At 36.9% G+C, this 19779-nt stretch overlaps 1 protein-coding gene across 4 annotated transcripts in view; it reads left to right on the forward strand.

The window, feature by feature from the left end:
• PXDNL (peroxidasin like) overlaps positions 1-19779 on the forward strand; it is a 515089-nt gene that overhangs the window by 352546 nt on the left and 142764 nt on the right. For 2 of the 4 annotated variants that reach the window (XM_007515968.2, XM_060198505.1), the window contains exons 10-11: positions 1215-1481; positions 11091-11207. In XM_007515968.2, the coding sequence (XP_007516030.1) occupies positions 1215-1481; positions 11091-11207 (384 nt within the window). The remainder of the gene's footprint in view (positions 1-1214; positions 1482-11090; positions 11208-19779) is intronic. The other 2 variants (XM_060198510.1, XM_060198515.1) reach the window with 1 other exon arrangement.

Below are 19779 nucleotides of genomic sequence, written 5' to 3' on the forward strand. Positions count from 1 at the left end.
TGACAAATATTTATAAATTCCCATAGAGCTAGTTGTTAAAGGTTGCATAGGTAATAGCTACAGTCCTTTACCCTTCATGAGAAATATTTTCTTTTCTTTTTTAATTTCTTTATTGGGGGATTAATGCTTTACAGTCGACAGTGAATACAATAGTTTGTACATGCATAACATTTCTCAGTTTTCCATATAACAATACAACCCCCATTAGGTCCTTTGTCAACCTTTTCCAGAGAAATATTTTCAGTGGTTTATAGAAATACATTATTGTGTATATTCTATGCAAAATACTTACATCCATAGAACACATTTGCTTGCATTTCATATATTATCTCTTATTATCTTTGTTGGCATTATTAATATTCTCCCAAGCTTTAGATTCAGCCTCTGTTACTACTCTATTGAATCAACTTGTTCAAAATTTAATTCTGAGAGGTAGCAGATCATCTTAATTTCTATTGCCACTATTACTGACTCACTTCAAAACTTTTCTTGTGTAATTATTATAATAGATTTTCTATACTCCTGCCAGGTTAATTTAATAGAACCTTATACCTGACTCTAATATAATTGATTTTTAAAATATAGTGTGCTTTTATAAACTATGTGTTTGGCCTCTGGCCTTGTAGCTAAAGAATGGCCAGTAAGGAAAAGGAGTGTGCTTTGTTCAATTATACATACTCCAAGTAATTAGTATTTTATGAATACCTTTAAAGCATTCAGTATTTCCAAAATTGAATTACATCTTGATTGTTGGACTAGATCAATGTATTGATAACTATTCCTCAAGGTATACTTATCTCAGGAACTAAACCCCAAATGTTAGAGTCAATATTTAGGTGCTTTCAACATTATAGTCTCTAGTTTATGCTTTAGATTTCCAGAAATTCACCAATGACATCCATAAGGATTATAGATAGGAACACTGTGTGTGTAAATCTAAATTTAGTTTTTATAATGATTTCTGATTAGTCAATTATTTGACTAAAAGTAATTGAAAATTTGACTAGTCATGACTTAAAGAAAAAGCCTTTTAGAACAGTTGCATACCTTTTTTTGTAAGACCCAGACTCAATTTTATGTTTGTTTGATAATTGACTATGTGATTATCAGATTTTACTGCTAAGAAATGTTAGAAATGATATTAAAACACAGTACAGAATAAATAAACTATCCTGTTACTAGCTGTATTTGTTTTGTCTTCCTCTGTCCCTTAGCCAAACCTAATTTTGTAATCCAGCCCCAGGACACAGAGGTTTTAGTTGGCACCAGCACTACTTTGGAATGTATGGCCTCTGGCCACCCTCATCCGCTTATCACATGGAGCAGGGGTGATGGAGAGGCGATAGACCAGTCTAGACACAGGACTACTTCTGGAGGACTTTATTTGCAGAATATCACATTGAAGGATCACGGTCGATTCACCTGCCACGCTAATAATAATCAAGGCTCTGTTCAAGCAACAGTAAGCATAATTGTGCAAGGTATGATAATAGAAGGCCATGATTTGAGTGTCATCTGCCATATTCAAAATTGCTTTTAAGCTTAACATATACTGTCATGTAATGCAATAGAAATATATTTTTATTTGTCATTACTTTTTTTTGACATAATACAATTCTCAAAACTCATCCGCTTCACTTTAAACACTTAATCAGTCTTTATCAAAATGTCATAATCAACCATTAGCAATAAAAAAGATGATTTTTAACCTGGAATTTAGCTGTTAAAAAGTATGTGTGCTTCAGAATACTTTTATAGTTACAGGAAATAAACTCCAAATAAAAAAGTGAGAAAAAAAAACAACTATGTGTTCTAGTCATAGTCACTTAACAAGCTGCCTGCTGAACATAGCTTGAGAATATACTAGTGATGGAATCAGGTGGTATTACACCAGATTAAGCACTCACATTACAGTGTACAAGGACTTGAGTTCAAGCACCAAGACCCCACTGCTGGGGGAAAGCTTCATGAGTGGTGAAATGGTGCTGCAGGTGTCTCTCTCCCTCACTATATCCACCCTCTGATATGGACATGCAATAACTTTGTTAAGAAGTTATTCTTCTACTATCATTTTATTCTTTTTTAAATTGATTTAATAATGATCAACAAGATCATAGGATAAGAGGGGGTACAATTCTACACGATTCCCACCACCAGATTTCTGCATCTCATCCCTTCCATTGGAAGCTTTTTTATTCTTTATCCTTCTGGGAGTATGGACCCAGGATCATTATGGGGTGCATAAGGTGGAAGGTCTGACTTCTGTAATTGTTTCTCCACTGAACATGGGTGTTGGCAGATTGATACATACTCCCACCCTCTCTCTTTCCCTAGTGAGGCAGGGATCTGGGGAGGTGGGGCTCCAGGACACATTGGTGGGGTCATCTGCCCCCCAGGGAAGTCAGGTTAGTATCATGGTAGCATCTCAAACCTGATAGCTGAAAAAGAGTTGATATAAAGCAGAATAAATAGTTGACTAATAATGAATCTAAAGGCATGAATATTGCAGATGAAGTTTTGGGGGTCTCCATTTTGGAAAAAGCTAGTGGGTCTATTTTAGGTCTATTCCAAAGGGCCCATGACTTTACTATTTTTGCCTGCCCCCGGTAGCAAACATGCAGGTGGGCTAAAGGTGTTGTCTGGTAAGATGGTGTCAGTGTTGGAAACAGGACTAGAAAGCTGGGTCAGGGCAGAGTGTAGCTCCCAAATATGGGGAAAGTATATAAATATTGTTAACTGTAAACCCCATCGATTTGATCTGGGGCCCTTTTATTCTTAACCAGTTGTTGTTTCTTGCTTTGGATTATGATTTCCCGTGTTTGGATTGTGTGCCTGTATATGTGTGTGCATGCACCTATGTGCGTGTGTGTATGTGTGTGTGCGTGTTGGGTAGGAGGTGCTCTCAATAAGCCTGTATTCAACATTTCTTGTGAGTTTAAAGATTTGGTGGTAGACTGCAATTCTGGAGAGGTCAGCAATCTAGTTCTACTGCCAAGTCCTGTTCTATCAGTTGACAAGAATAAAATCATGTACAATTATTCATTTTAAGGATTTTGTGAACCATGAATACTTTAGTTAACACTTTTTATTATTAGTTGGCAAGATACCTCATCTGCTTTGCCATATGTGTGACTCAGGCTCAAACTCAGCCCCCACCACACTGGGAGCAGCTCCAGGCTGTGACATCTTTTCTTCTTTTGCTCTTGCTGTCTGAAAAAGTCAGCCTGGAGCAGTGAAGCTTCAGCAAAGGTAAAATAAAAATAAAAATAAAATAAAATAAAATAAAATAAAAACCCTTATGTTTTATTATTTCAGTTCACATAGTTTCATGGAAAAATTCAGGCCCAGGGGAACATAAATCAAAAATAGTTAAGAAATAATGGACCTGCCCAATCTGGCTTAGTATTAGAGTTGGCACCAACCTTAGGTTTGTGAGTGCTGATAGTGAATTTGACTGACTAAAGGTACTTTATTCCATTCATCTCAGGGTTTTCAACACTTTGTAAATGTTTTCTGAATTATTTAGAATATATTCCTTAAGTTGAAATAATTACTCGTTTCCACTGGTAAGTTTGAGGGAAGAATGTTTTTTTCCTTCAGGAATGCTAATACAATGAAAAACATTTTGTGTACTCTAAATAAAAGGTGTAGGAATTATTTTATTTTTCTTGAAGCCTTTGGTAATTCCTGGATGATATTACCTTAAAATTAAATTATTAGTGATTTAATAATGACTTACAAGACTGTAAGATAACAGGGGTACAATTCCATACAGTTCTCACCACCAGAATTCTGTATCCTATCACCTCCATTGGAAGCTTCCCTATTCTTTATCCCTGGGAGTATGGACCAAAATTCTTTATGAGGTACAGAAGGTGGAAGTTCTGACTTCTGTAATTGCTTCTCTGCTGCACATGGGCAGGATGATACACACCCCCAGCCTGTTTCTAACTTTAAAGACTCCAAACATCACTGCCAGAGTTTTGGTATGTCAGGATTTAAAATAAAAGGGAAATTGTGTTGATTTTCATTTTGCTTACTTTGTATTTAATGTCTGTTTTTAGAAGACAATTCCCAATCAAACATTGTGCCCAACAGTATCCAGTGCCTCACTCACTCTGTACTAGTCTCTGGTGTCTCAACTTCTTGCATATGTTTTCTGTTTGTCCATGTGCTTCAGTTGATGTGTACTAAGTTCCGATAATATTTCAGATCCCACTAATTTCTCATACTACCATATGCTAATGATTTTTGTTGTTTTTTTGGCATTCAGTTTGCATTGAAATCACCATCTGCTTTTCTTTTGTCCCTTGAAACTGTGTACTCATGTCACTTATAGATCTATGTGTCAAGGTTTTTAATTGGTCTTAAAATGCATCATTAATCATTCAATACATTTGTAAAAGGGGCTTCTTTATTTGCCTAGTGCACAGACTAAATATTTTAAGATGTACTTCTTTTGTGATCTTGACAGATGTTTTGTCAATTTTCTTTATTTTTATTTTTTTATTGGATAAGGACAGCCAGAAATAAGAGGGAAGAGGGTGATAGAGTGAAAGAGAAACAGAGAGACAGCTGCAGCACTAATTCACCACTCGCAAAGTTTTCCCCCTGCAGGTGGGGACAGGGGGCTCAAACCCATCTCCTTGTGCATTGTAATACATACGATCAACCATGTGCGCCACCAACCAACTCCTAATTTTCTTAATTTTTTTAATGTACCTTTAAAATCAAGATTATGGTTACTAACAGATTTATTTTCCTTAGACTAGCTGAGCAAATGATAAATGTAAATTTAAAAAAATTATCATAAAGTTTTAATTAAAGGTGTAAATCACAGTAGGGTAAATTTAAGTAAAAAGATTGCAGATAAAGAGCGGGTAGCGGCTGCCTTGGAAAACACCCATCTGCTGGAGGTGGTGAACCAGTGCCTGTCATCTCGATCCTGAGTTTGCTTATTAGCTCCCAGTTCCACCCAGGGCCCATTGTCTTGTTTTCTCAAATCACTGGCTATGAGAAACAAACATATCACATTTTTGTAATAAACCTTTAATTTATATTAAAAAAAAAGATTTATAGTCATTAGCATTGTAAACAAAATGGTTTTTTTTTTTGTATGAGGAACCATAGTCACAGATTTTATGGAAATCCACCAAGAGTGAATTTTAATAATATAAAAAAAAAGCTTCATCTATGTTATATTATTGGAGGAATGACTTTCACTGCATTTATTGGAGTTGGAAGTTCACAAAATGTCAACCTCAGGGGAACAAAATTATTCACTTAGTGTGCTGCTTTACTATGTGTATGATTCAGGTTCAAACCCAGCCCACACTACATTGAAGGAAGTTTTGGTGCTGTTCTGTCTCCCTCTCCCTCTCCCTCTCCCTCTCCCTCTCCCTCTCCCTCTCCCTCTCCCTCTCCCTCTCCCTCTCCCTCTCCCTCTCCCTCTCCCTCTCCCTCTCCCTCTCCCTCTCCCTCTCCCTCTCCCTCTCCCTCTCCCTCTCCCTCTCCCTCCCCCTCTCCCTCTCCCTTTCCTTCTCCCTTTCCTTCTCCCTCTCCCTCGCTCCCTCTCTCTCCTTCTCCTTTCTTGCCCCTGCTTGTCTATCTGAAAAAATGAGAAAGGGAGAGAGAGAGAGTCAGAGAGAAGGAGAAGAACCTGCAGCATTGTTCGACCACTCATGAAGCCTCTTATAGGTGGAGATCTGAGACTGTAACCTGGGTCTTCAAGCACAGTACCATGAGCAGTCTACCAAAATATCCACCATTCAGTTTAATACTTTATCTTCCATCATAGTTTTTTTTAATTTCTTTATTGGGGAATTAATATTTTATATTCAAGAGTAAATGCAATAGTTTGTACATGCATTACATTTCCCAGTTTTCCATATAACAATACATCCCACTAGGTCCTCTGACATCCTTTTAGGACCTGTATTCTACCCCCCAGCCCACCCCAGAATCTTTTAATTTGGTGCAACATGACAATTCCAGTTCAGGTTCTACTTGTGTTTTCTCTTCTGACCTTGTTTTTCAACTTCTGCCTAAGAGTGAGATCATCCCATATTCATACTTCTGTTTCTGACTTATTTCATTAACATGATCTTCACTTCATCCAAAATCAGCTAAATATGGTGAAGTCACCATTTTTTTTTATAGTTGAGTATATTCCATTGTGTATATATACACCACAACTTGCTCAGCCACTCATCTGCTGTTAGACACCTGGGTTGCTTCCAGGTTTTGGCTATTACAAATTGTGCTGCTAAGAACATATGTGTACACAGATCTTTTTGGATGGGTGTGTTGGTTTCCTTAGGATATATTCCCAGGAGAGGAATTGCAGGATCATAGGGTAGGTCCATTTCTAGCCTTCTGAGAGTTCTCCAGACTGTTCTCCACAGAGGTTGGACCAATTTACACTCCCACCAGCAGTGCAGGATGGTTCCTTTGACCCCACAATCTTTCTAGCATTTGCTGCTGCTACCTTTTCTGATGAATGAGATTTTCACAGGAGTGAAGTGTTATCTCATTGTTGTCTTTATTTGAATTTCTCTGACAATCAAAGACTTGGGGCATTTTTTTTGTGTGTGTGTTTCTCAGCGTTTTGAATCTCTTCTGTGGTGAATATTCTGCCCATGACCTCTCCCCATTTTTGGATGGGATTATTTGTTTTCTTGTTGTTGAGTTTGGCAAACTCTTTATATATTTTGGTTATTAAACTACTGTCTGATGTATGACAGGTAAAGATCTTCTCCCATTCTGTGAGGGGTCTCTTGGTTTGGGTAGTAGTTTCTTTTGCTGTGCAGAAGCTTTTTAATTTGATGTAGTCCCATAGGTTTATGCTTGCCTTAGTCATCTTTCTAATTGGATTTGATTCATTGAAGATATCTTTAAAATTTATGCAGAAAAGATTTCTGCCAATATTTTCCTCTAAGTATCTGATAGTTTCTAAGTATCTGTTAGTTTCTGGTCTAAAAACCAAGTCCTTGATCCACTTCGAATTTGTTTTTTGTCGGGAAATTGTGAGGAGCCTCACAAAGCACCCTGCATTTTTCTGCTTCAACCTTCTTGCACCTGTATTCTCCCCCTCACCCACCCCAGAGACTTACTTTGGTGCAATATGCCAATTTCATTTCAGGTCTGCTTGTGTTGTCTCTTCTGATCTTGTTTTTCAACTTCTGCCCGAGAGTGAGATCATCCCATATTAATCCTTCTATTTCTGACTTAATTCACTTAACATGAAATTTTCAAGGTCCATCCAAAATCGGCTAAATATGGTGAAGTCACCATTTCTAATAGCTGAGTAGTATTCCATTGTGTATATATATCATGATTTTCTCAGCCACTCATCTATTGTTGGACACCTGGGTTGCTTCCAGATTTTGGCTGTTACAAATTGTGCTGCTTAGAACACAGATATTTTTTGATTGGTGTGTTGGTTTCCTTAGGATATATTTCCAGGAGAGGAATTGCAGGATCATAGGGTAGGTCCATTTCTAACCTTCTGAGAGTTCTCCAGACTGTTCTCCACAGAGTTTGGACCAATTTACATTCCCACCAGCAGTGCAGGATGGTTCCTTTGACCCACAACCTCTCCAGCATTTGCTGCTGCTACCTTTTCTGATGTATGACTTTCTCACAGGAGTGAAGTGATATCTCATTGTTGTCTTTATTTGCATTCCTCTGACAATCAAAGTGTTTAGTTACTTGGGTTTCCTGTAGACAGCATATTGTTGGGTTGTGTTTTCTGATCCACCTTCCTACTCTGTGCCTTTTAATAGGTGAATTCAGGTCATTGACATATATTGAAATCAAAGATTGAAGACATTTTAATGCCATTCTTGTACAGTTTTAGAGTGTTTTGATATATGGCATATTTATGGTGGTCTGACTGTTTAAAGGAGACCTTTCAGAACTTCTTTCAGGGCAGAGTTACTGATAGTTGATTCTTTCAACTATCGCTTGTCTGAGAAAGTTTTTATGCCTCCTTCTAGTCTGAATGACAGTCTATCAGGATACAGTGTCTTGGTCGAAAGCTTTTCTCATTGAGTACTCATTAGATATCTTTCCATTCTCTTCTGGCCTGTAGTGTTTGTGTGCTGCTAATCTTTTGGTTTTTCCTCTGTAGGTGACTCTTTGTTGTTCTCTTGCAGCCTTAAGGATCCTTTTTTTATCCTTACTCCTTTCCATTCTAAATATGATCTGTCTTGGTGTCTTTAAAACTGGGTTAATTCTGTTGGGGACCCTCTGGGCTTCTTGAACCTTTATGTCTTTGATGTTGTCTAGTCTAGAGAAATTCTCAGCTATTATGTCCTGAAGAATGCTTTCTTCCCCACTCTCTCTTTCTTCCTTAGGTAAGCCAATAATGCGTATATTATTTCTTTTGAAGTCATCCCATAGGTCTCTGTTGTTGTTTTCAGTATCTCTTAATCTCTTTTTGAGATCTCTTACTTCTTTTTTAGTTGTCTCTAATTAATACTCAATCTTGATAATTCTGTATTCAGCCTCATTTATTCTATTCTCTCTCCCCTCTCCTGTTTTCTGGAGTTAATCTGTTTATTACCCTGTTGTGATACTGTTTTAGCTTGCTCAGCTAATTGTGTTCTTAGTTCAGTTATTTCAGCTCTCTAATAACTTTGAGATAATTATTGTTTTCTTCCAGAGTCTCATTTCTTGTTTCTGCATTTCTGATGGCAATTCTTTCAAACTCTTTACTCACTCCTGTGATTATTTCCTTAACTAGTGTTTGGATGTTGACTTCATTATAATGTGCTTCAACCTTTGGGGGGCTTTTAGCTTGACTCTTGTCCTGGTTCATTTCTCCAATATTTCTTCTTGTTGGTTTAACTATTTTATGTAGTATGTTATGAGATCCCTCTCTCAGTACTTTTCAAATTACTGATCACTATTGCCTGGATTGAATTGTGTCTAAGTAAGGTAATTAAAGGGTTCACTGTTGTGGAAATTGGCAGTTGTTTCAATATTATTTTAATCCTTGAGTTGGAGCACAGTGGCTTAAAAGCCTCTTTTGTTCTTTTTCTTTTGTTCTTTTGTTTCTTTTCTCCTCAGGCTATAGGAGCCTGAGGGCTTTTAAACTATAAGTAGGCTTCTAAGCTTAATCACTGACTCCTAACCAAGATATAAAGCAGGGTGGGGCAGAGATAACCAGTGGTTATGCAAAGAGACTCTCACAGCCCCACTGCTAGGCCACTGAGGTATAGATCTTCCCCTGCGTTTCCTGGTTAGTTAGTTCTCTGTCTCCTGGTGTCAGCACAGGGCCTCCCCTCCGCTGCTCCTCCAGATTGTGAGGGCAGTAGCAATGGAGACTCACAGTTGCATTTGGTGAGTCTTAAGGAAGTCCTCTCCTCCCTTCAGCAGTCTTTTTGTTGGTGAAACAGACTGGAGGTGGTGTCTCAATTGGTAAACTGACAGACTGTTTCCAGCCACTTATTCTCTCCCTAGGCGCCCCTCTGTCCTTGAGCCACACATGTTTGCACTCACAGGTGATTTGTTGGTTTCCTGAAGTTGTTTAAGTCTTATCTTGTTGCAGTCTTAGGTGGTCTCCTTTGGTATTCCTAGTTGACCTGGTAGAGGAGCAGAGAGAAACACAGCTGCTGCTGCTCTGTAGCCCACCACCAGAAGTCCTTTTTTTTTTTTTTTTTTTTTTTTAATTAACGCCTTACCTCCAGTTGAAGATTTTTGGAAAATCTTTCTTACTTGTGCCCAATATGAAACCTGACACAAATACTTTTTGTCAAATATTATTTATCATGTTTCTTAATGTTGAATAGAAACAAAAAGTAACATTATTTGTGGTACTCTTTAAGTAACAAATTGAAGTGACTTGTTAGATCATTTAAGAAATTATTTTGGGAGTCAGGCTGTAGCGCAGCGGGTTAAGCGCAGGTGGCGCAAAGCACAAGGACCGGCATAAGGATCCTGGTTCGAACCCCGGCTCCCCACCTGCATGGGAGTCGCTTCACAGGTGGTGAAGCAGGTCTGCAGGTGTCTATCTTTCTCTCCTCCTCTCTGTCTTCCCCTCCTCTCTCCATTTCTCTCTGTCCTATCCAACAACGACAACAACAATAATAACTAATAATAACTACAACAATAAAACAACAAGGGCAACAAAAGGGAAAAATAAATAAAATAAATATTAAAAAAAATTTTTAAATAAAAAAGAAATTATTTAAAAATATTATCACTTAACTCTCATAAATTCTTAAATGAATATTTTTGTTAATGAATAGATAGTACATGTAACTACTAGCTATTTACTAAACAAATTCTATAATAGAAGATCTATATATTTGAAAATCTTTCAATTTTGACTTAAATGTGACTTTCTAAAATATTCTAATGTACTTAATCATCGTAAGGAATATATTTTTCCTTTCTGAAATTAACAGAGCAACTTATATAAATTTTTATTATTTACATGGCAGTGATACAATTAATAATTATTATATTATATAGCACATGATGTCTAATTAATAATTATTAAATATGAACTGGAGTTGGTGTATTGTATCAAAGTAAAAGGCTCTGAGATGGGGAGAGTTCAGGTTCTGGAACATGATGGCAGAGAAGGATCTAGTGGGGGTTGAATTGTTATGTGGAAAACAGAAATGTTACACATATACAACTACAGTATTTTACTGTCAACTGCAAACCACTAATCCCCTTAATAAAGAAAAAAAAAGTGGAACTTTCCAAAAAAAAAATGCATTATGTTTACTTTCCTTATATGTGAAAACAGTTTTACTAATGGCTCAAATACAACCTGTAGTTTAAATATGTCTATCACACCTAATAAATAACAACTGTGAGGATTTAGTTATATGAAGTAGTTCCAATAAGATTTAGAAATAATTCTAGACCACTACTTTTCATGGGAATTATCTGTATTTATGGTTTCCAGTAAGCAAAAACAAATATTCAGAAATAGTTTCATGCTCAACATCTTTAGAATAATTGGAAACAAATCCTAGCTTCACAACATATTTGGATATATTTCCTATTTTTCCCCCTAGATGCTAACATTTTATAAAATGCATTTTAACAGTATGATTTTTCATTCTCTTTAGCTCCTCCACAGTTTACAGAGATTCCCAAAGATCAAGTGGTGGTGGAAGGACATGCTGTAGAATTTCTTTGTCAAGCTGAAGGCAGGCCAAACCCAGTGATTGCATGGACAAAAGCAGGTATTGCCATATACACAAATGATTCTTGGAAGAAACAGACATTTTCATGAGAATAAAGAAATAATTTATTATTATCATCAGAATGTCTAACAGACAATAAACATTACACCGGGAGGAGGGGGTTTAATGCGGGCAGTAGCACACCCATATAGCACAAATAGTAGGAAATACAAGGACTGGCTCAAGGATCCCTGTTGGAGCCCCAGGCTTCCCACCTGCAGGGGGTCTTTCTCTCCCTCTCTTTATCTCCCCTCCCCTCCCTTCCTCTCCTAATTTCTCTCTGTTCTAGCCAATAAAAATGGGAAAAAAATATCTGCCAGGAGCAGTGAATTTGTAGTGCTGGCAATGAGCTCCAATGATAACCCTGGAGGCAAAAAAAAAAAAAAAATCAAACCTACCAGGAATTAATTTATAAATTAAATATAATTTGTGATGGTTATTTGTCATAATTTATTATAATGGTTCTTTTAAGTTTTGGCTTCTGAATATGGGATTTCCTTAGACCACCTGTTTGGTTTTAATAATTTTTATTGATGTAATACTGTATTGAACATTATAAGTTTCAGTTGTGCATCAATAGAAATAAATATCTTTATATACTACATTAAGTTATCCACTAAAAATAAAATTTCATCCTTTGCCATATGGTGACTTATTTGGTCTGATTATCTCCTCTTCTTGCATCCCTTCTGATAACCAATAATTTACTGTGATAATCTAAAAGCTTATTTTTATTTTATTTAATTTGTTTAGTTTTTATATACTGTGCATGAGTGAATTTATAACCTGAATCCCTATGTTCATTGGAATATCATTGAGAGTAGTTAAGAGTTGGAAACAGTCTAAGTGCTCATGGTCAGATGAAAAAGTAAAGAAGTATGGCTTTATGTGTAGCAGAATATTATTCATCTATAAAGAAGGGAAAACTTCTTTCTATTAAACTCAGAAACAAATGCACACATAGCTATTTTCATTTCAAGTTGACCTGAACCTTAAACACAAGCAAGAACATTGAAGGGGTCTGCAGATAGCATTAATCTTCTAGTATGGGTTGTTTCCAACGAAGAAAAGCAGAAGTAACTGCTAATGTTCAAGGAAACTGACTCACCCTAAGTGATACCTATTTTGTACAGAAGAAGTGACTGATGATACTATAAAGAATCAAGTTGCAGTGATCTCAATAATGTGATTTTGATATTTTTTAAAATTATTTTTGTTATTAATAGTTTATTACAAGATTATATTACAATATATAGTTCCACAACATACCCTCTATCAAAGTTCCATATCCTCACCCTCCAATCTCCCAAATATAATTATTATAATTCTCACAAGTCTTACAAACAGCTTTCTAGCTTCTGTTTTGTTTGGAATTTTTTTTTTGGGGGGGACAGTTCATGTGAATCAGATCTCTAGACTCTACTAAATATGAGTGAAACCCATCCAGTAGTTCTTTCATTTCTTTACTTATTCTGCTAAGCATAATCACCTCCAGTTCCATCCATTTTGTCTCAAAAGACACAATATAGTCCTTTTTGATTATAGAATAATATTATATGGAATATATATCCCATAACTTCTTTAGCCAGTCATCAATTGATGGTCATTTAGGCTGCTTCTACTCTTTGGATATTGTGAATAGTGCCCCTATGAACATAGGGGTGCATATATCCCTTCTAATTAGTACTTGAGTGTCCACTGGATAAATAACCAAGTGATATTGCTGGATCATAAGATACTTCCATTTTTGTTTAAGGACTCTCCAAATAGTCTTTTGAAGGGGCTATACCAGTTTTCATTTCCACGAGCAATGTAGGAGATATCCCTTTTCTCCACAACCTCTCTAATACCTGGCATTTCCTGGTTTGTTGATGTTAGCCATTCTCTCAAGTGTGAGATGGTATCTCAGTGTAATTTTGATTTGCACTTCTCTAATGAAAAGTGAAGTGGAGTATTTCTTCATGTGTCTCTAGGCCATGTGCATATCTTCTTTAAGAAACTCTCTGTTTAATTCTTTGACCCACTGATTTTTAAAAATTTTTCCCCTCTTATGTAGATCTGTGCCAATTCTGTATAGATGTTTGATATCAGTCACTTGTTTAATGTGTGATGTGCAAATATCTTCTCCCATTTACTTGGCTACCTGGTTATCCTTTTGTAGGTGACTTTTGATGTGTAGAAGCTTCTTTATTTTTATGTAATCCCACTTATTTATTTGTGTTTTCATTTCCATTCCTGAAGGTTGAGACTCCAAATACATCTTTGATGTGAAGGTCCTGCAAAGTATCACCAACATTTTCTTCTGTAAATTTTAGGGTTTCTGGTCTAACATCTAGATCTTTAATTCATTTTGATTTTAATTTTAATTCTGCTCCATTGATTGAACTGTCCATTTTTATTCCAGTACAATGAGCTTAGTATTGCTTTGTAGTATAAACTGATGCTGGGGAGTGTGATACTGCCAGATTTTTAGTTTTTTCTCAGAACTGCTTTGATAATTTGTGGCATTTTGTGGTTCCACACACATTTTGAAAAATTTGTCCAATTTACTTGAAAAAATTCTGTTGGAATTTTGATAGGTATTGCATTGAAATTGTAGATTGTTTTTTGTAGAATGGCCATTTTAATAATGTTTCTTCTTCCAATCAATGAACAAGGATGTTATCCACTTCTGTGTGTCCCTCTTTATTTTTTTTTTAGCAATGTCATATAGTTTTTGTAGTAAAGGTTCTCAACCTCCTTCATGAGATTCACCCCAAGGTATTTTATCTTTTGGAGCTCAGTTGTAAATGGGATTGAATCTTTTTATTATTATTTATTTATTTATTCCCTTTTGTTGCCCTTATTGTTTTATTGTTGTAGTTATCATTGATGTCATTATTATTGTATAGGACAGAGAGAAATGAAGAGAAGAAGGGAAAGACAGAGGGGGAGACAAAGACAGACACCTGCAGATCTGCCACACCACCTGTGGAGCGACTGCCCTGCAGGTGGGGAGCCTGGGGCTCGAACCAGGACCCTTACTCTGGTCCTTGCGCTTTGTGCCACTTGAGCTGAACTCGCTGTGCTACTGCTCAACTACCATGGGATTGAATCTTTTATTTACCTTTCCTTTGACTCCTTGTATACAGAAATGCCACCAATTTATGTGTATTGATTTTGTATCCTGCTACGTTACTTAATTTATTAATTATTTTATATAGTTTTTTGGTGGAGTCTTTGGGGTTTTCTAGATGTATATCATGTCATCAGCAAATAATGATAGTTAGATTTCTCCTTTTATAATCTGTATCTTTTATACTAATACAGATGAGAGAAATTGCAAAAGCCCACCTTGGAAAGACAGCAATGCTGTTTTCACAATTTCTACTTAATGGATGTCAGTATCAAACTATCAAAAGTGAAACTTCTGCTGGTCTTAATACATGAAGAATCATCAAGTAATCAGTTACATTTGATATTACTTTTTTCTTAGACAAAAAGATTGGAACTGAGAAAAATTATGTGATCTTTGACCTATCATGTGGTATTTGATATCATGGTCTTTACTATTGAAGAAGGAGTCTTTGAAATAAATTTACAGTAGGAGACACCCACTTGGTGAGAAAGACTTTTACACTTGAACACTCACCTATTTCTTTCTTTTAAATTACTTATTTATTTTTATATTACATAATTACATGTCAGCAGAGATTTGAATACACACCATTCCCACCACAAGAGTTCTGAATCTTCAGTCTCCCCACTGCAATCCACCATAGTTCCCTAAGATTGTAGACATGGACCAACCATCATCTCTACAACTATCTGTCCACATTTATACATATTTGCCCCTTTTTTTCTGATTCAATCCTCTCTTCCCCTTCAAGACACTCAAGACAACATAACTACCTCCATGTGTCCCTCTTCTTTTACTTCTCTCTCTCTGAGTGCTGATGGAGCTGGAGTGCAGAGTCCTCTTATCTTCATCCTATCACTTCTCCCCCGCTGGGAGTATGGATTAAGATTGTTTTGGGGGAGTAGAAGGTAGGAGTTCTGGCTTCTGTAGCTGCTTCTCCACTGAGCATGGGCATTGACAGGTCGATCCATACTCCCAACCTGTTCCTATCTTTCCCTAGTGGACCAGAGCTCTGGAGATGTGAGGGTACAGGACATATTGGTGAGGTCGTTTGCCCAGAGAAGTTGGGATAGAGTCATGGTAGCATCTATAATTTGGTGTGTGGAAGGTGGCATGACCTAAACTGAGACAAAATGGTTAATGAACAGGAGCCAAATATTAAGATTAGAGCAGATGAGATTAGGGATTTTAGGGTAGAAGAAAGCTAGCACATACATTTTAGGCATGTTCCTGGGACCACACAACTATGGTAGTTTTGCTTGAGTTTGGTAGCTAGCCTGAGGTTGGATAAGAATATTTTCTGAGAGAATGGTGTCAGAGTTGTCAGTCAAAATTCAGTGTGCCAGTATGCTGGGCTAGCTTCGCGGCAGGAGACAGACAACCAGGGACACATGGCTGAGCAGAGAAACAGTATTTCTTTATTTACGAGTGCACAGTTCAAAAAAATAATCTAATCTAATCACAACCCAATTCTATCCTGCTTCTCTCTCCTCCGGCAGAAGAGTCAGGAACCAAGGAAGTACATAGCATAGGGGCTGGGGAGAAGGAGGAAGCACCAACTAGCAAGGACTAAACCAAAATCTCCCGGAGGCAGGGGGAGTGAGACCAAACCAATGTAACAGAATGACCATGTAAATAGACCACAACATCAAGCAATGTAATAGAAGGGATCCCAGAAGCAAAACTAGAAGCATACCAACACAGAGTAGAGAAAAGGGCTAGTTAGTTGGATTAGGGCAGGGAGTAGCTCCTGTTCTTGAAAAAAGAAATCTGTAGCTAAAATTAACTATTTACCTCCATCCATCTGCTCCAGGGCATATATATGGCACAAGAGCCTGTATAACCTCTAAGTCCCTATTGGTCCCTTATAGCTCATGGTCACAACTGGGAACATTGCAGGCTGCACTTATTTCAAGACCAGTGTTCTTCAAGTGGCAGGGCAGGATACCCCCCAGCCTCCCTTAAGAGACTGAGGCTATCCCTACCATCATTGATTTATGGTAAGAACCCATGGAGGGCCCACAAGCTACCATTTCTTATGGAAGTGACAAATGGTGGTGGAGAGAGGGACCCTTTAGAGGTCTAGGCCCATCATATGTGTATAGGAATCCAAGGGTTCCCTAACTGGGGCCCCAGATGAGGTGGTATGATATTGACCAAATGGGCCATTATTATCATGTGATTTTTATCTTTCTTTTTGTGGATATAATGGATTACATTGATTTCCCAGGGATAAATTCCACTTGGTTAAGGTGGATTATTCTTAATATATTGTTGGATTCAATTAGCCAAGATATTATTGAGACTTTCTGCATCAATATTCACCAGGGTCATAGGTCTATAGTTTTCTTTTTTGGTGGGGTCCTTTCATGCTTTGGGGGTCAGGATGATGTTAGCCTCATAGACTGTGTTTGGGAGTGTTCCCTCTTCTTCTATTTCTGGAAGAGTTTGAGGAGGATTGGTGTTATCTCTTCTTTGACTGTTTTGTAAAATTCATTAGTATAGTGTTTGTTTTATATATTTGGGTTCTCTAAGTTGGGGGTATATATGTTCATGATAGTTATATATTTTTTGTTGGATTGACCATTTAACCATTATGTAGTGTCCTTCTTTCTCTGAATTATTTTCTTTGGCTGAAAGTCTATTTTATTAGAGAATAGAATAGCTGTCCCTGCCCTTTTTGTGAGTTATAAGCTTGGAATATCTTGCTCCAACCTCTTATATTTAGTTTCCATTTGTCTTTTCTTTGGACGTGTGTTTCCTGGAGACATATAGTGGATGGATCCTGTTCTTTAATCCATTTTGCTATTCTGAGACTTTTGACAGGTGAATTTAGGCCATTTTCATTTAAGGTGATTATTGATGCATGTAGTTTACTTATGTTCATTCTGATTTTGTTTTGAGTTTATTTTAAATTTCTGAATCTTTGCCCATTTGTTTCTATCTGATCTTTTGTGTGGATGAGTTTCTGTGGTGAATTCCTCACTGATTTTCCTTGTGCTTTCTGTAAATATCTGTTCCCTGTTTTGCTTTGTGGTTCCCTGTTTTGCTTTGTGTGTAATAACTAGCATTGTGTATTTAGAAAAGTCTTTTTTAAGTTGATCTTAATTAGCAAACATTTGATAGGGTTTCTTTGTCTTCTAGTTCCCTCCTCTATTTGCTTATTGTTCTTTTTATTTTTATTGTGTTCTTGTTTCTAGTTTACTGCTGTTCACCTTGCTGAGAATGTGTGTTCTTTTACTTCCTCCTTTCCTGTAGGACTTCATTCAGTATTTCTTGTAAGGTTGATTGTGATAAATTCCTTTTTTTTTTGAATATTTAAAAAACCCTTTATTTCTCCCTCATGCTTGAAGGATAATTTTGCAGGATACAAAATTCGTGGCTGAAATTCCCTCTCCTGTAGTGCCTTGATATATCTTTCTACTGTCTCCTTTCCTCTAGGGTTTGTGAAGAAAAATCTGATGAGAGTCTGATAGTTCTGTCTTTGTATGTAACTTCTTTCCTTTTCCCTATCAGCCTGAAACTTTTTTTTCCTTGTCATTGTGTATTTATAATTTTACCATAATGTGCCTTGGTGTTGGTTGTTTTGGATTTATGAACCTGTGTGATTGGTCTGCCTCTTGAATACGCATGTTCTGAGGATTGCCTAGGTGAGAGAAATTTTCAGCTAAAATTTCTCTGAAAATTACCTCTGGACCTTTGACCTGGTCGACCTCCTCAGGTATTCCTATAATTCATACATTTGACCTTTTTATGGAGTCTGCAATTTCACAGAGAGTAGCTTCATTCTTTTTAAATCTTTCTTCTCCCTCATCTTTGAATTGAAAGAGTGAGCTGATTGTGAAAGATTGGAAATTCTTTCATTTGCATGTGTGAGTCTATTTCCTAAGCCATCTACCTGAGTTTGAACTGCACTAAATGTATCTTTGAGTCCTTACAGTTCTGTTTGAAAATTTTCTTTCATGCTTCCCAACTCCTTAGTGAACTCTGCTTGAAGTTCTTCTTTCAAGCTTTGTAGGTTCTTATCAAATTCTGTTCTGAATTCCTCTTTTAGGTTCCCTGCTCAATTTAAGCTTTCTTTACTTTTCTGCTGGGTCTGACAACTGTGCTACTGTGCAAAATGGCTCAGGTCAGCACTGCACTGCCCCATCCCCCAGGAGCTCTGGATTTGGCTGTGGGTGGGCACCCGCCTGAGGTTCTTGTATATTATAACATGTGTGCTCAACCAGGTGTGCCACCACCTGACCCCTGTCCCTCTCCCTCTATATCTCCCTCTCAATTACCTCCCAATTTCTCTGTCCTATCAAATATAGAGGTAAAAATGGCTACCAGTAGTGAATTTATCATGCAGGCACCAAACCCCTGGTGGGAATAAAAAGGAAGGGAAGAAAGAAGGAAAGAAAGAAAGAAAGAAAGAAAGAAAGAAAGAAAGAAAGAAAGAGAGAAGAAACTGTGTGGAATCATTTTAGTCATTATTAAATGAAACACTACCACTCCTACTAAGGAAATGGACTTTAACTTCTTACTCAGACACACACCCTGGTATGATCATTGAAGTTTAAGAAGGTAAATGTGTTGTTACTAAGAACAACAACATGCTTGGAAAATTTGGCTTCACAGACATACCCTGTGCACTGTGATTTTCCTCAAATAGAAGTGACTTTTGTTTTTGATGCTAATGCTATCCTCAGTGTATCTACTGTGGATAACAACACAGGGAAAGGTAATATTACCATCAAAGACAAGGGCCAATTGAACAAGCAAGACATTGAATGTGTGTTCCAGGAAGTCAAGAAGTTTGAAGCTGAAAATGAAAAACAGTGGAATAAAGTGTCTTCTAAGAATTCCTTTCAAACACATGTATTAATTTCATTTATATTATTAAATATACTCTTAACAATTAAACTCTTTAATATGTAAACTCTTAAACTTTGTGCCACATAAGTGCACACTTATTTTTAAAAATTTTTAATTATATTTATTTATTGAATAAAGATAGAAATTGAGGGGGAAGGGGGTGATATAGAGGGAGAAACACAGAGAGATACCTGAAACACTGTTTGACCACTCACAAAGCTTTCCCTATGCAGGTGGGAAATGAGGGCTTGAATATGGGTCCTTGCACATTGTAGCATGTGCACTCAACTAGGTGTGCCATGACCTGGCTCCTATGTGCACACTTATTTATCTACTTGTTTCCTTCTGTAACAATACATTTCATTAGAGAATAACTTTCTCCAAATTGAAAAAGATTGCCTATTTATTTTCTATTGATAACATACCTATAACATAAGCTCAGAAGTAGGGAATACAATGATGACCTGGAGCATGGCTATGAAAGGTTACCAGTCCAAGCTTTACTAAAAGCACCATTTTTATATGTTGGTTTAGAACTTCAAGTGTTATAATTCAGCAAAATTGCTATAGTTTAAATATTACATATATGCAATAAAA

The sequence above is a fragment of the Erinaceus europaeus genome, chromosome 1 (genome assembly GCF_950295315.1).
Source record: "Erinaceus europaeus chromosome 1, mEriEur2.1, whole genome shotgun sequence".
In the NCBI taxonomy this organism is placed as follows: Eukaryota; Metazoa; Chordata; class Mammalia; order Eulipotyphla; family Erinaceidae; genus Erinaceus; species Erinaceus europaeus.